The 13816-nt window shown below is 40.7% G+C and overlaps 1 protein-coding gene across 1 annotated transcript in view; it reads right to left on the bottom strand.

Moving 5' to 3' along the window:
* Positions 1-943: 943 nt before the first annotated feature.
* APOB (apolipoprotein B) overlaps positions 944-13816 on the bottom strand; it is a 36579-nt gene continuing 23706 nt past the window's right edge. Inside the window, exons 25-29 of the mRNA XM_036881596.2 lie at positions 12246-12619; positions 4584-11747; positions 4074-4188; positions 3789-3972; positions 944-2886 (exon numbers count right to left, since the gene is read on the bottom strand). Coding sequence (XP_036737491.2) covers positions 1246-2886; positions 3789-3972; positions 4074-4188; positions 4584-11747; positions 12246-12619 — 9478 coding nt within the window. The 3' untranslated portion in view covers positions 944-1245. The remainder of the gene's footprint in view (positions 2887-3788; positions 3973-4073; positions 4189-4583; positions 11748-12245; positions 12620-13816) is intronic.

The following is a 13816-nucleotide window of genomic DNA, read 5'->3' as shown; positions in this document are numbered from 1 at the left end:
AATGCTTGTGCATTTTGACAGTGGGTTTGACCAAGGGAATGTGAAGCCTTTATGAAAGAGTAACAGAGGAAGGCATGTTTGGATAAAATGGGTCTTTCCCAAACAGACCTTGTGTAGGACTTGGTGGGGAGGTAATCTCCAATTTCCTGTTCTCCAAAGGTCCCACCTTTCTTTTGTTCTTCACTGCTCTTGAAAGAAAGAGTTACAGCTAACTCGCCCGAGGTGTTGATGACCCTTGTTCTTGCAGGCTTCCCTCCCTAGAGCTCAGCATGGATGCTCTGACTGGACTTGGCCTATGTTTAAATTAATCAGAGTTTTAAGTGAGTGGATGTGGCAGGAGAAATCCTTGAGTTTTGATTACACTTGGGATTGTCGGATATTACATTTGGAGAAATAAGGAAATGAAAGAGCGTAAGTGTATGGTTGGTCCCAAAATGTTAGGTCCCCATGCCTCCTCTTCCATCCACACATCCTTTGCCTTGAATGGATCCTGGCTGAACTGCAGGGAGACTCCTGGGGTCTAACGCTTTTGGGGCTAGGACTGCCTAGCCATCCCCTCTCCACTCCTGGCAGGCTGAATGAAACAGAGGGCCTGTAGGCTTATCTCCGAGTCTGACAGTCTTGTCTGGCAAAGTCAGGCTGGTCACTGAGAAAGACTGTGTGGCACGTGAAGACAAATGAGATACTCCTCAGGATCAAATTATGTGAAAGCCTTTGTGAATATTTTTTTCTTCTCACTTGGCCAATAAAACCCCTGAGACCAGTTACCTATTTTTTTTTTAAGGAGGCAAAATATTCCCCTTCTCAAATTCTGCCTTTCCCATTTCATTCTATTACTCAAAACAACACAGTGTGTGTTCTTCTAGAGATGTGAAATGTCAGACATTTAAATGAATACTCTCATTTCACTTGTCTTTCAATATGAATGAGCCACATTGAGTGGTATGATACACAATAAAGAATTTATTTAAATGTTTTCCCTCCCCTCAAGTTTAGTAAAATAACTCAGATCCTGATTTTCTTTGACTTGCAAATAATGTTATTTTCCAGAGTTCAGAGACCTTCAGAGATCTGATGCTAACTTCAGTGCAGGTCCAGTTCATACGTGCTTTTGCTTGTAGTCAGCTGCCTGCTACGGGGCTAGCTCAGTGTATGGTTATACCAATACGAACAGTTTGAAGGTTTTCCCTACTATGTGAAAGTTTCATTGGTGCAGAAGAATAAATGAGAATTGCTATAAAAAAATTAGAAGGTGATAGTAAATTCTCCTGGTGCAACCTTTATGTAGGGGCTCATGTCATTCCCAGCGGCTGATTGTAGCTCTTTCAGTAACTCGGTGATATATCTCAGAAACATGTAGTATTTTTGAATAGACAGGTCAATCAATCTTCTGGACTCAGCAATGAATTTTTCATAGTAATCAGAGAGTTGGTCTGAAAAGTCCTGTAATTTATATTTGAACTGCTGGTGGTAATCAGAAATCATTTTCTTCATTGCAACAGCCCAACTTTTAATTATTTCCTGAACACTGGTAGAAAGCTCTTCAATCTTCTCTTCCCCTTTGCCACCTGCATTGGCAAGGATGCTAAGGTATTCCTGGATATCTTTCTGCACAAATTGCTCAGCTTGACTTGAGAGTTGGGAATAAAATCCAGCAACACCTACAGTGTATTTTGAATTGAAGTCCTTAAGGACATCTATGAGGCTCTTAATGAGGTTGATGATCTTTTCTTTAAGTTCATAATATTTCACTGTCCAGCCGGCCACACTTCGATCAATATATTCTTTGCGAAGAATCTTTATGAACTCCTGGAGCTGCTGTAACTCTTGAGAGGCTTCTTGAAATTTGTTTTGAACATGTTCATTAAACTTACCAAAGTTAAGGTATAGGCTTTCTTTTAGGAATTCAAAAACAAATGGAATATAGTCATGAAAGATTGCGTTGATTTCATATTGGATATCATTAATGATGTAAGTAAGATTCTTCTCCTTTAAGTGTGTAATTACTTCTTTTATACTTTCAAAAATGCCTTCCAAAATGTCCTGAAGATCACTTAGCATCTCTGTGGTCTTGATAGACTGGAGGTCATTGAGGGCCTCTTGGATCTGTTGTGATAAGAATTGCAACAGTTCCCCATACTCCAAGATTACATCTATTAGTTTATGGCTGCTTGGATCAAAAGGAAATTCAATCTTTAGGTCCCTGATGAATTCAGATTTCTCCATTAAGTCTTGCAGATAGGAAAACAGTACTTCCAGCCCACTGTGGATTTTTGAATGTACCTGGGACAGTACCTTCCCCACTTCCTTCAAGGCCATAGAGCAGAGTTCATCTCTAGTGTACGTACCGGCAATTCCTGGGAGCTGCGATCTGGTGTACTTCATGTAATGAATGAACGAGTCCATCAGATGATTGACTATCACTTTGTACTCCTCAATAAGTCTTATTAAGCTGTCAAATACTTTATTTTGGAGTTTCTGGAAATCAACTTGGCCCTCCCGAACTAACAGTTCCTGGTAGAGGCTCTGGGCCTTGTCCTTCCACTGCTGGTAGGTTCCAGCTGTGTTTCTGGCTACCCTTTGGAGCGCCAGGTCCACCTCATCAATCCGCCTCACAGCCCCTTGATAGGCCTCCTCGGCGCTGTTCTGCAGACTTCTTCTCAGTTTTAAAGAAGCCTCTCTCAGATCAAGGCCTGTGTGCTCCTGGTGGCACTTGTTGACATAGTCATAAAGGGCCCCTGCGGCCTTGGGCACGTGGTCTTTGAGTGCGTTTAGCAATTCGGATGCCGCGTCTTCTTCCCAGTTAACTTTGATCTGAACTTTCTCATCAGGTTCCTCGTACCTCAACTCACTTTTGAACATGTTGAGTGTTTTATCTGGAGAGGACTAAAACCAGCCAAAAAAAGAAAGGATGAAAAGAACATGTTTTCAATTATCCTGACTACACAATAAACTACACTAAAACTCTATTACCAGTTAAAGATGAGAGGATCTTTCATATTCTGAGGGGGATTTATCTGTCATATGTCAGCTCATGCCTTTTGTCTTACGGTTAAACAAGTTCCCCATTGTTAATTCTTCTTTATCATGTGCCCCAAAAGGGAGAACATTATGCGTGGCATTTACATGGTAACATCTAACATGAAGGTCTTCCTAGGATTTAAGATTGCAAGAGAATGAGGAAGAGGGAGAGGAAAGGAAGAAAGAGACAGGAGAGGACTAATTCAGAGAAAGGGCAAGTAGCAAAAAAGAAAAAGGACCGCAGCCCTTCCGGCAGAGATCTCGAATACCAATATCAGGAGCCATTCATTCCCTAAGCCTGTGGAAAACTTCAGCAATAGAACCACACTGCTGCTTCTCTACTTACGACATTTTTTATTTGGTCCTGGCAGAGTCTGTAAAGTACATGAGAGGAAGTTGGCATATCTCATCCAACAATTTTATTGTGTGGAAGAATTTTGAAACCTCGAATTATTCCAGAAACCACTATCTGAAAAATGCACTCAACATAGGGCAGTTTGCCCATGAGTTAGGTGATAAGACATGACCTTCATCTTTCTAAATTTGCTCCAAAGTAGTAAAAAATTAATAATGGCAATAAGATGTTATGTGTGCATCTAATAATTAAAGTCAATAAAAGAATCATTCTGTTCTGGTTCAACCTGCTCCCTGCTTGGTTTCCACTGGTTTGGGAAAGCCCCAAGAAAATACTTGGTATTAAATTAAATTTATCTGCCCGAATTCTCTACTTGCTCTTGGGGGTACAGAGCCCATTAAATGGGACTCACCTGAGGGTGGTAGTAGAAGTTCCATTTTAAGGTATTGTTATCATCTTTCAAGTCCATGGCCACAGTGCCAATGGCTGGGAAGGCTGCCGAGGAAGACAGGCTATCCCTGTCTGCTTGGTAGTGCAGGTGGATATCAGTGAATGTCGGGCTGGTGATGTCAAGGTAAACGTTTTCTTCCAAGACCCTGAAAGCCGAAAAGCAAATGAACCATCACGAAATGGGTACATAGACAGTAAAAACCACAAAGATTTGGAAAGGGATGAAGTTTCAATAAAAGATCCATACTGAAGTCCTTGATATTTGTTATCTTCTTTATACTCTGCACTGACGTCACGGTGTGCAAATGTTCCTTTAATCTTATAGACTAATACGTCATCTTCAATTTTGTGTGTTTCCACAACTGTATAGGAGAGATTTTATATTTCATCAGATTAATAACTATAGGACATAAACATTTTCATCATGAAAACTGGGAGAATTGTATCTTAACTAAATGCCTCGTGTGTTTGGAACACGTAGTCCACATTTTAAAAAATAAATAGTTAGAAGGAGCCCTAAAATCATTACAGAAAAATCTATTTTCTTTAACCCTATTTCTCTTAAATGACAGTAAGTTCTACAGGACGATTTTTACATGTGGGGTATATATGTATCTCTTTTTCTCTTTCCCTGTTTTTAAAATTTTGCTATAGAGCATAATTGTGCCTCCAGTCTTATCAAACTACATAATTATTTATTCACAGCTCTCAATGAAAACATACAGCATCTAGGAGAGGAGTGGGGACATTTCCTTACCCTTCAGGTCATATTGTAGGAACTGAATGGTTGAGCTGCACATGGAATTCAGGAATGTTTCAACTTGATCTTCTTTGTTTTTCAAACCAGCACTCCAAGTGGCATTATACAGGGGAGAGGCCACCCTGAAATGTGTAGTCAGTGCTCCAAAGGAGGGAATGAAAATTCCAGCAGGTACAGAGAACTTAATGGAGGGAATCTCAATAGTCTGCTCAGGCACAGTGATGGTTGGCAACTCAAAGTCTGCAATCTTGCTGGCCACCTCATTTAGATCCAAAGCAGTAGTGCCAACTGAAATTCGTTTTGGAAGGGTGAACTGGGACACAGTTAATTGAGATTTAGGCACAGTTATCTCAAGAAAAGGAATTGGGGAGTCCTCAGGTTCAGAATATTTTGTTAACACATCGACTTCAGGGAATTTCACTTTGGGTAGTGTTGGTATGTTGAGGTGTGTGTAATCAAGTGTGTAGGATGGAATCTGAAGATCTGTAAATGGAACGTGGAACGTAGGTGTGACAAGAACTGAATTTAGAATATTTAGTTTCAGTAGGGGAATAATGAATTTATCAGCTAATTCTTGCACAGGGACAGTGTAAGTATAGCCATGGGGATTTTTGGTGTACACAAGGGTAGTGGAAGCATGAAGATACTGTTTTTTATCAATGCTGGTGGTTACATCCAGCTTCAGAAGGTCCCATAAGCTCTTGTCATAAACTGGTAGGACAATATTTTTGAGGAACCATAGGGATCCTTCTAAGGAACCTGCAATGTCAAGGCATGCTTCTTTTTGGTCATTGGAAAGCTGTACGTTGTTTTCGAGAGACCCAGAATGAACATGGACCTCACTCTTCCAGATGACTTTCTGGTTCTCAGTGTTAGCATTCAGGGATACCTCCTGGCCAAGGTAATTGATATCAAGGATGCCATGGGGCTGTTTTGCATGGACCTGAACAAGGGCTGATATTTTCCACGGGGAGAGTTCCAGGGTAACTTTGCCTGTATGTTCTTTGGATGTTAAAAAGAAGCCCTCTGGCTGTAAGTGGTTTTTCATATTGTGTTCCCAGATGGCGTAGATTCTTTGGAGAGTGGCTTCTCCAGCAAAATTTTCTTTTATTTCAAGGTTCCAGACACCATCCACTTTGGAAGCCCCTTGCAGCTTCACTGAAGACCGAGTACTCTTGGAATTCAAGTAAGTGCTGGCTTCACTGGCAACAGTTCCTGAATATTCCCGTGAAAGGACCAGACCCTTGATATCTCCTTTGGTAGATGACTCAATGGAAAAGTAAGAGGTGAGGCTTTCTAAGTTGAGTTTGTGGTCAACTGCTCCTGTAGCTGTGGAATACAGCTTGGGGGAATTAAAATCATACTTTAATTCAATGGATGAAGAGATAGTAGGCTTTGACTTGGTGTTTCCACTAAGTTCTTGCTTGAAATTCATTCTCAAAATTGGAATGTGGACTTTTGCGGTTGTTGTCACTGATGCTTCCATGTTTTTCTTTGTTAAGCTAATAGTACTGTCGTGATTGCCGTCCACAAATTTGTTACTCAGAGACAAAGCTGTGGCTAACTTCAACCCTCTTTTCCTCGTCAAACTTGAGGTGCCCTCTAATTTGTACTGCAGTGCATTGATGACAGAAGAAGAGGAAGTAAGGAAATGAGCAACAATATCTGATTGGTTATAAAGTCCAGCGCTGGTAGTCAGTGTGATGATACTTGATTTAAAGGAAAAATCATAGGTGATATTGCCCATGGCTGGAATTAAAATATTGTTTGGGGTATTCAATACCTTGAAATATTTCCCATAAAATTTATCCAAAGGGATTGGGATGGAATGCTTGCCTTTGTTTTTCTTATACTGAGCCTTTATGGTTAAATCAAATGATTGCTTTGTTGTTTTCAAGAATTCCTTCAAGCCTGTTTTCTCCCATAAAGAGAAATCTTTCACCTGGAGAGTTTGGAGCGTTGTATAAGGTAGAGTCATTTCTGGAATTGTTAAAGGAATATTTAAGAAATCCAGGTTGGCCTCTCCATTTATTCCTACGTGGGCTTCCATGCCATTCTCACTGTTTCCAGCAGAGAAGTTTTGATTATATTTATACTGATTGAATCTGGCACTTGCGTGCCAACCTGCTTGCTGGGCACCAGGACTCAGAAACAGTGCAAAATTATTGAGGAAGTCTATCTTTCCTGTCAATTTTAATGGAAAACTAACTTTCAAATTCCCTTCATTGTTTGTGGAAGCAGTAACCTCAAATGGCTGTGCTGAAAAGAAGAGAGAATTTTTCAAAGTTCCAATAACTTTTCCATTTAAATGAGCATTATGGTTGCCAGTTATCTCTGCTTTCTTTTCTCCGAGCAGTGCTATGCCCTTAGCGGTTAAAACACTGTGGCCTATGTGCTGGGATTCAACTTGTGACTGGATTTCAAATTTAGTGACGTTGAGGAAGCCAGATTCATAAACCAAGTTTTGGTTTACTCTTAGGTGTTTGCTATTGATCTTATTAGACAGTCCAAAGGAAGTCATAGGTCCTTCCACAGAAAAGCTGATTTGAGATTCATGTGTGCCCTCATCTGAGGATTTGGGGGAGGCCCATTTCCATGACCCTGTTCCAGAAGAGGTCCATGTTACGTGTCCAGCTTCCAATAGGGTCTTGATTTCATTGCGCAGGTCAGCCTGACTAGAGAAGTCCAGTTTGGGGATGTTCAATTGGTGGGAGTACTTTGTGTTGCTGTCCAGGGTAAGCTGATTGTTTATCTTGATGAGCACACCATTTCTAAGTTCCAGTGTATTTTTTTCTGTGTGTATATCTGCCACTGTGGTTGATTTTGCCTCAATAGCATTTCCAAAAAATAGCACTTCACTCTCATGTTCTGTTTTCAGGTAATTGCTAGAGAACTTCACAGACTCTTTCAAAACCAGTGGATCAATCATAGTGTCTGAAAGTTGTGCATTTGCTTGAATATCAAAATTTAGAACTTCTAATTTGGACTTCCCTTTGGCGGTGATGGAAGCCACAATCTCTGCCTTGTTCTCTGTAGTAACATTATAAATGTCAGCATTTGCATCTAATGTGAAAAGGGGAGATTGGATTTTCAAAATGCTGTACAGCTTCCCAAAAGTAGGTACTCCAATTGTGTGTGAGATGTGGGGAAGCTGGAATTCTGGTATGTGAAGGTCAGGAATTTGAGAATCTTTAAAATCAAGATTGGGGATTGTGAATTCTGGAATTGTGATTTCTGGTAAATAGAAGTCTGGCAGAGTGATACTAGCAAGAATGGTGTCTGCCCCCTTCAGATCCTTCAGATGTACTTCTGGAACTGGCCACTGCAGCTCGCTGTTTAGCATTTGGTCAATGGTTCTGATGATCTTTGCCTTTATTTCTACCAAGTCAATTGTAAAGGAAGGAACATGGAAGGTATTGAGGACAGTAAATTCTGGCGTGGAAAACCTGGATGGGATTTTTATATCTTGCAACTTTTTGAAGTTTATCTGAACTGATGGAATCTTCAAATCTGTCAGGGGGACTATGAAATCTGGGGTCTGATATGTAGCTTCCTGAAGAGCATGGAGGCTGACTTCAAAGGCAGGCATGGTTCCAAAGATGGTCTGGATTTCAGGAACAGTGAATCCTTGTTCTACCAATGCTTTCACATTTTCAGCCCAGTCTTGGAGAGAATACTGTTCTGCAAAGTCAGTTAGGTTCTTAGCAGCAAGACTCCACCAATCAGAAATGTAAGTGACAAGCGTGCTATAAACCTGGCCTACTAGGTACAGGTATCGCTGAACTTCCTGCTGAATGTCCATTTGATAGATTCGGTCCCGTATATCTTCTAGGGTATCTTGGAATTTGGTTTTCATGTAATTCAGAGATGCTGAATTTAAAGCCTCCTGTAACCAACTGAAGAATAAGGTTATTTGGGTGCCTTTTAGGTTTTCCAGATGGACTGAGATCACAGCCTTGACGTCCTCTACAAATAGTTTTAGAGCTTTAGCTTTCTGTGGAAGTTCCAGAGCCTGAATTTCACCATTGACTCTCTGCGTCACCTCACGGATTTTGTTATTGGTTTCATCTACAAACTGGTGGTAATCAAATGCCCTTAATTTCTTTGCCAAGAGGTCAAGGAATCTGTTTACTTCTTCAATGAATTTTTTAAATGACAATGCTTTAAGTTGCTTGACAGCATCATCAATAAACCCAAGCAATTCCTCAAAGTGACCTTTTATCTTAACTTGTTTTAGGGCATTGCTTAGCTTCTGAACAGTCTCCTTCAACTTATACTGGTGAGCCAACTGTACTGATTTATCCATTAAAACCTGGATGTGTTGGTCTATTTCGTACATCCTAATTAACTTATGGGCCATGGCTCTAAATTCATTGATTATCTCAGTTACTTCAAACTCTTCTATAAGAATTGTAACACAGTATTTGACATGCTCAATAATTTCCTCTATTCTTTGAAATGGAATGGTAGTTCTCAACTGATCTAAAAGTACTCTGACATCAATAGCTTCAACCTGTTGCCTTAACTTTTCAGCAAGGTATTGGATGTCTATATTCCGAATCTGTGTCTTGAGCTGTTGCAATTTTTCTTGTATCTGGATTCTGATTTGATACTTAGTATCTACATTTTGAATCCAAGATACGGTACTACTTCTAATTTTATTAAAATCAATCTTTTCAATGAAATAATATAGATTATGGATTGTTTTTACTAAATTTACACGGATATGATAATGTTCATCAAGAATTTTTAATTTTTCAATGATTTGGTCAATAAGCTTAGCAATAGCTGTTTTAAAATCACGTAAATCATAATTATCTTTAATATACTGATCAAATTGTATCACATATGTTTGTAGTTGAGATAATTTTTCATTAAGGTTGATTTTGGCATTGTCCAATGCAATTTGTAGATCATTTTCTGTAATTCTATAATTTTTTGTAAAAGCAGTTAGTTTCTCCTTGGCACTTGAAACTTGTGTCTCCCAGTTGAATGCGTTCAGATAACCATTAACCTGCTGTGGGAGTTTGTCCAAGGCTGCTCTGTATTTCCTCCCAAACTGATCAATATCGATGCGTTTCAATTGTCTCTGTATGGTTTCCAGTGCAGTTATAATCACCACTCGATTCTTCTCAAAATATTCTGGCAGGATTTTAAAGAATGGGAGGTAGACGGTGTGAACACCTTGGTTCTTATCATATTTTACAGAAGCAACAATAGTGAATTCTTGGGGCTGGTCAACACTATCCCTCATCCCTAAAACATCAATTACATTGATGGGCTCGCTGAGTAAAACTGGCACTTTAACTGGGGAGTCTAGCATGGTGAGGTCGGCCAGGGCTACTCCGTGAAGCTCCACACCGGCTTTGTCTTTCGTATTGTAAACACTGAAGTCCTGGCTGTATTCGTTTTTGTTCAGCTGGGTCTTGAGTTTCCAGGTGCCTGTTTGCTCGGCGGGAGTGAGCAGGACACTGACTTTGTGATCAAGGACAGTACTGATGCTCCTCTTGGCCATGAAAAGGTGACCCGTGGATCCTTTATAATCATGAGAGAAAGTAAGGGCCAGAGGTTCTGCTTTCAACAGGAATTTGCTATACAGTTGCCCAGTGTGCTCTCCCCAGAGAACCAGTTTCCCATTGCCATTTGTATTTACATTGATAGTCATTGTAAACGGGGCCATTACAGAGTGGAAAGTGTTGCTGAAGTGCACTGAGTCCGAACTGTAGCTTATACGGTTGTCAATGGCTGAAGCCAGTCCAGCAATGTTGGTGTTGAGCCGATGGCTAAACTCTGTACCCTGGACCTTAGCTACTGTGTCTGCTTTATAACTTGCTGATAAGTCAGCATAAGAAATGGTGTAGATGTGTTTTATTTCATTATTTTGGTAGACTCCTTTTATGTTCCCACCCACATTCAGCTTCAGGGGTTCTAGCCGTAATTTCCCACTGTTGGTCAGATCCAAAGCGTTGAATTTCAGGCCATTGTTTAAAGTAGTGACGAGAAAATAGGGTTGTAGCTGTAAATTAAAATTTTGCTTATAAAACTTGTCAGAGCTGTAAATGTTGTCCAGTTTTGAAGAGAAGTCCAAAGAGAGCCCTGCCATGCTCAGGCTGGTTGTGTAGTCAAGTTTCATTTCAGCAAATGAGCCCATCATGTCATTTGAGAGCTTAAGTCCCTCCTGGTTGATTTTGAAGTTGAAGATATTTTTGCTGTCAACACCCAGAATCATGGCCTGATAAGCACTTCCCAGCGACACCTCTGTGAGGGCAGCTTTTCCATCTAGACTGAATTTTGCATTGTGTTCCCTGAAGCGGCCATTTGTTGTTAATTTCATAGATGCCCCGGAGAAGCCCAGTGCCGCATTCAGCTCATTCTCCAGCACCAGGGGACTATACTTCAAGTTGGTAGTCGCACTGGTGGACATCCCATCGGGGGCAATCCTTAGTGTTGCCTTGTGAGCACCAGTGTTAACTTTGTCAGTGCCCAAGATGTCAGCATTTAATTCAAGACCATGGGAAGTTAGGGATCCAGAAAGCAGGGTGAAGAACCTCAATGACTTGTAATCAGCCTGGTACTCAGAGCGCAGCAATGCATTCTGCTTAGAGAAAGTCAGATCCACCTTGTTAGACGTGGCAAAGTCCTCATACTGCCCATTGGTGTCAGATTTCAGAGTCAGCTCATAGTTCTCGTATTTCAGGGAAGCAGTATTTTTAATGATGCCACCTTGCAAATCTGAGGTGGAGGTAAAGGAGACGGTTCCGTCTTCATATCTTCCTGTTATCTGGTTGGTGCCCTGCAGGTAGGAGGAGTTAAACCTCAGGTTGGACTCTCCATTTAGCTGGCCAGTGGTAGTATCCCTCTGATAAGAGAGGCCATATGCGCCTTTAGCATAGAATGACGAGGCACTGAACTGCCCATTAATCTCAACTTCCTTGACATACAAATGCTGTTTCGTTTTTGAGTCCAAATATACTGAAGCAGACATCTGTGGTCCCCAGGCACTAGATACGTTGAATGTTAGCAAACCTCTTGAGGCTGGGTTGTTTCTGATTTTTTCTACATGACTGAATTTGATGTTTGAATCCAGAAATTTGTGGTGTAGGGACCCAACACATGATAACGTGAACACATTCTTGTGATCATACGTTGTTTCTCCAGATCCTGACATAAAAATGAAAACACATTGGTTAAATTCAGTCATAAATTTCTAGATCAATTTCTATGTTGAATGTATTTTGATAATAAAGTTCCATTGATCTGGGTCAATTGTGCAAAAGTCTCTATCTATAACACAATCATAGAATCTGATAGCAAAAGGCATTCTTCCAGGAAACCTTGCCTGACCACTGCAGGGTTCATTTATCAGGTGTTTTCCCGCACCTTATATTTATACACAATACCCTACCAAACTACCTCTTATAGTGAATTATAATTGCCAGTTTATATATCTGCTTTCTCTGTTTCTGCTTTGTAGAATACTTGACACATATTATATGTTTAATAAATATTTCTATTAGTTGAATGAATGAATGAACAGTCTTCCAAGTGGCAAAGAAAATATTTTAGAAAGCCAAAATCTTTCCCTTCCTAGAGGAGGCTATCCCATCAGAGCCTGTGATGAATCAGTCCCTGTGTATCCTCTACCCGAGCAGGGCTCACCTTGAACACTGTAAGAGAGCAGGTCGACCACAGAGTCAGCCTTCATGTGGTACTGAGCCTGAAGGCTCAAGTGGTTTGTGCTTGTGTTGCCGCCAGTATAGGAGGCGGACCAGTTGTACAAATTGCTGTAGATGTTTGTGGAGAGGTCTAGAACACCCAGGAGAGGCATCTCCAGTTTATATGACTTGGGAATAGTAAATGTGGGGACATGGAACTCTCGAGATGGCAGGTAGAATCCCACAGGCTTGAAGTTGAGGGCTGGTGTCCGAATAGTCTCTAACATCTTTAGATCTTTGGAAGATCTGCCCCCAAAAGGCAAAGGAATCTCAATTCTCATGCTATTCTTGTTCAAGGTGTATTTGACCCGTCCATCACTGAAATGAACAACAAAGACAATGTCCCCACGGTCAGACATCAAGAACTCACAGTTCCCTGCTATCTGACTTTCTGAGCGATAGTCGTTGTGCCCCATTTCTGCACTTACACGGCACCTTTCCTCCTATCACTGTCTATGCCGAGGACAGTTTGTTTTCACCTCTACTTATCAAACATTCAAATCCATTCAACAAGCCCCTCCAACCAGAAGCTACTTCCTTATCAGTACTTCCTTATGACTACTGGGACATCTAAGTCATCGTTAATTTCTCTTGTTCTTACAGTGACACAGTCCCTTACACCTGTCTCAAAGAGCATGTCTCAATTCTGCTTATATAACTACTACTCACTTGTGCATTTGTCAGTGTCCACAGGTTATTTTCCTGGGAGGCAGGGTTACACCTTATCCTGGTCTTTATCTGTCCTTTCATACAGGGGATATTTGACCTATATTTAGTAAATTGTTTGTATCTCAAAAGAACACAGGTGTGGGAGTCAGCAATCTTGGGTTATAGTTTTAGCTGCCACTTATTGGTGATCCTGTATTAGTGAATTCACTTCTCTGAGTCTCAGTGATGTTATATATGCAGTAAGGACAGTGCCCTTCTGCTGACTGCATGGAGTCGGCCTTGGAGATCAAATGAAGAAAACTACTTGGAAGCACTTTGCAAATCTTTTTGATACTATGCATGTATGATGGATTATTATGATAACACAAGAATAAAATAGGATGGCAGAGTTTAAATGCTGTAATTTGTTCACTGCATTATTCCAGTAGGGAGTGGATGCTTCCTAGCCAGGATCCCACACTCAGTAGGAGGATGCTCGATAAGGCCCTGTCCAATTCCAAAGCTCTGCAGTCCTGTCTTTTCAGCACAGCACAGAGAAGACTGTTGGTCAGAAATTGTAGTAGTAAAGGAAGAGGTTTCTGGGTTCTCTAAAGCTGACATTTTTTTTTGTTTATCTTCAATAGACTTTGGCCATAGGAGTGCTTAAAGGACTTCAGCCTTTCACACTTATTTGGTCTATTAAACTTTGCTGCTCAGCCATGACTATGGACACAGGCCACTTGTATCCTAATCCTGAAGATAATACAGAGAACCATCAGTCTATAAAAGACTAGTCTTTTCAGCTCATGCTCTGATATTTTTTTCATGAAATAAAGCATTACATGTATTTCTGTAAATAGAGGAGTA

Source organism: Manis pentadactyla, chromosome 2 (genome assembly GCF_030020395.1).
Source record: "Manis pentadactyla isolate mManPen7 chromosome 2, mManPen7.hap1, whole genome shotgun sequence".
Taxonomy (NCBI): domain Eukaryota; kingdom Metazoa; phylum Chordata; class Mammalia; order Pholidota; family Manidae; genus Manis; species Manis pentadactyla.
The sequence above is the reverse complement of the archived record's forward strand: the minus strand, read 5'-3'. Positions and strand labels throughout refer to the sequence as shown.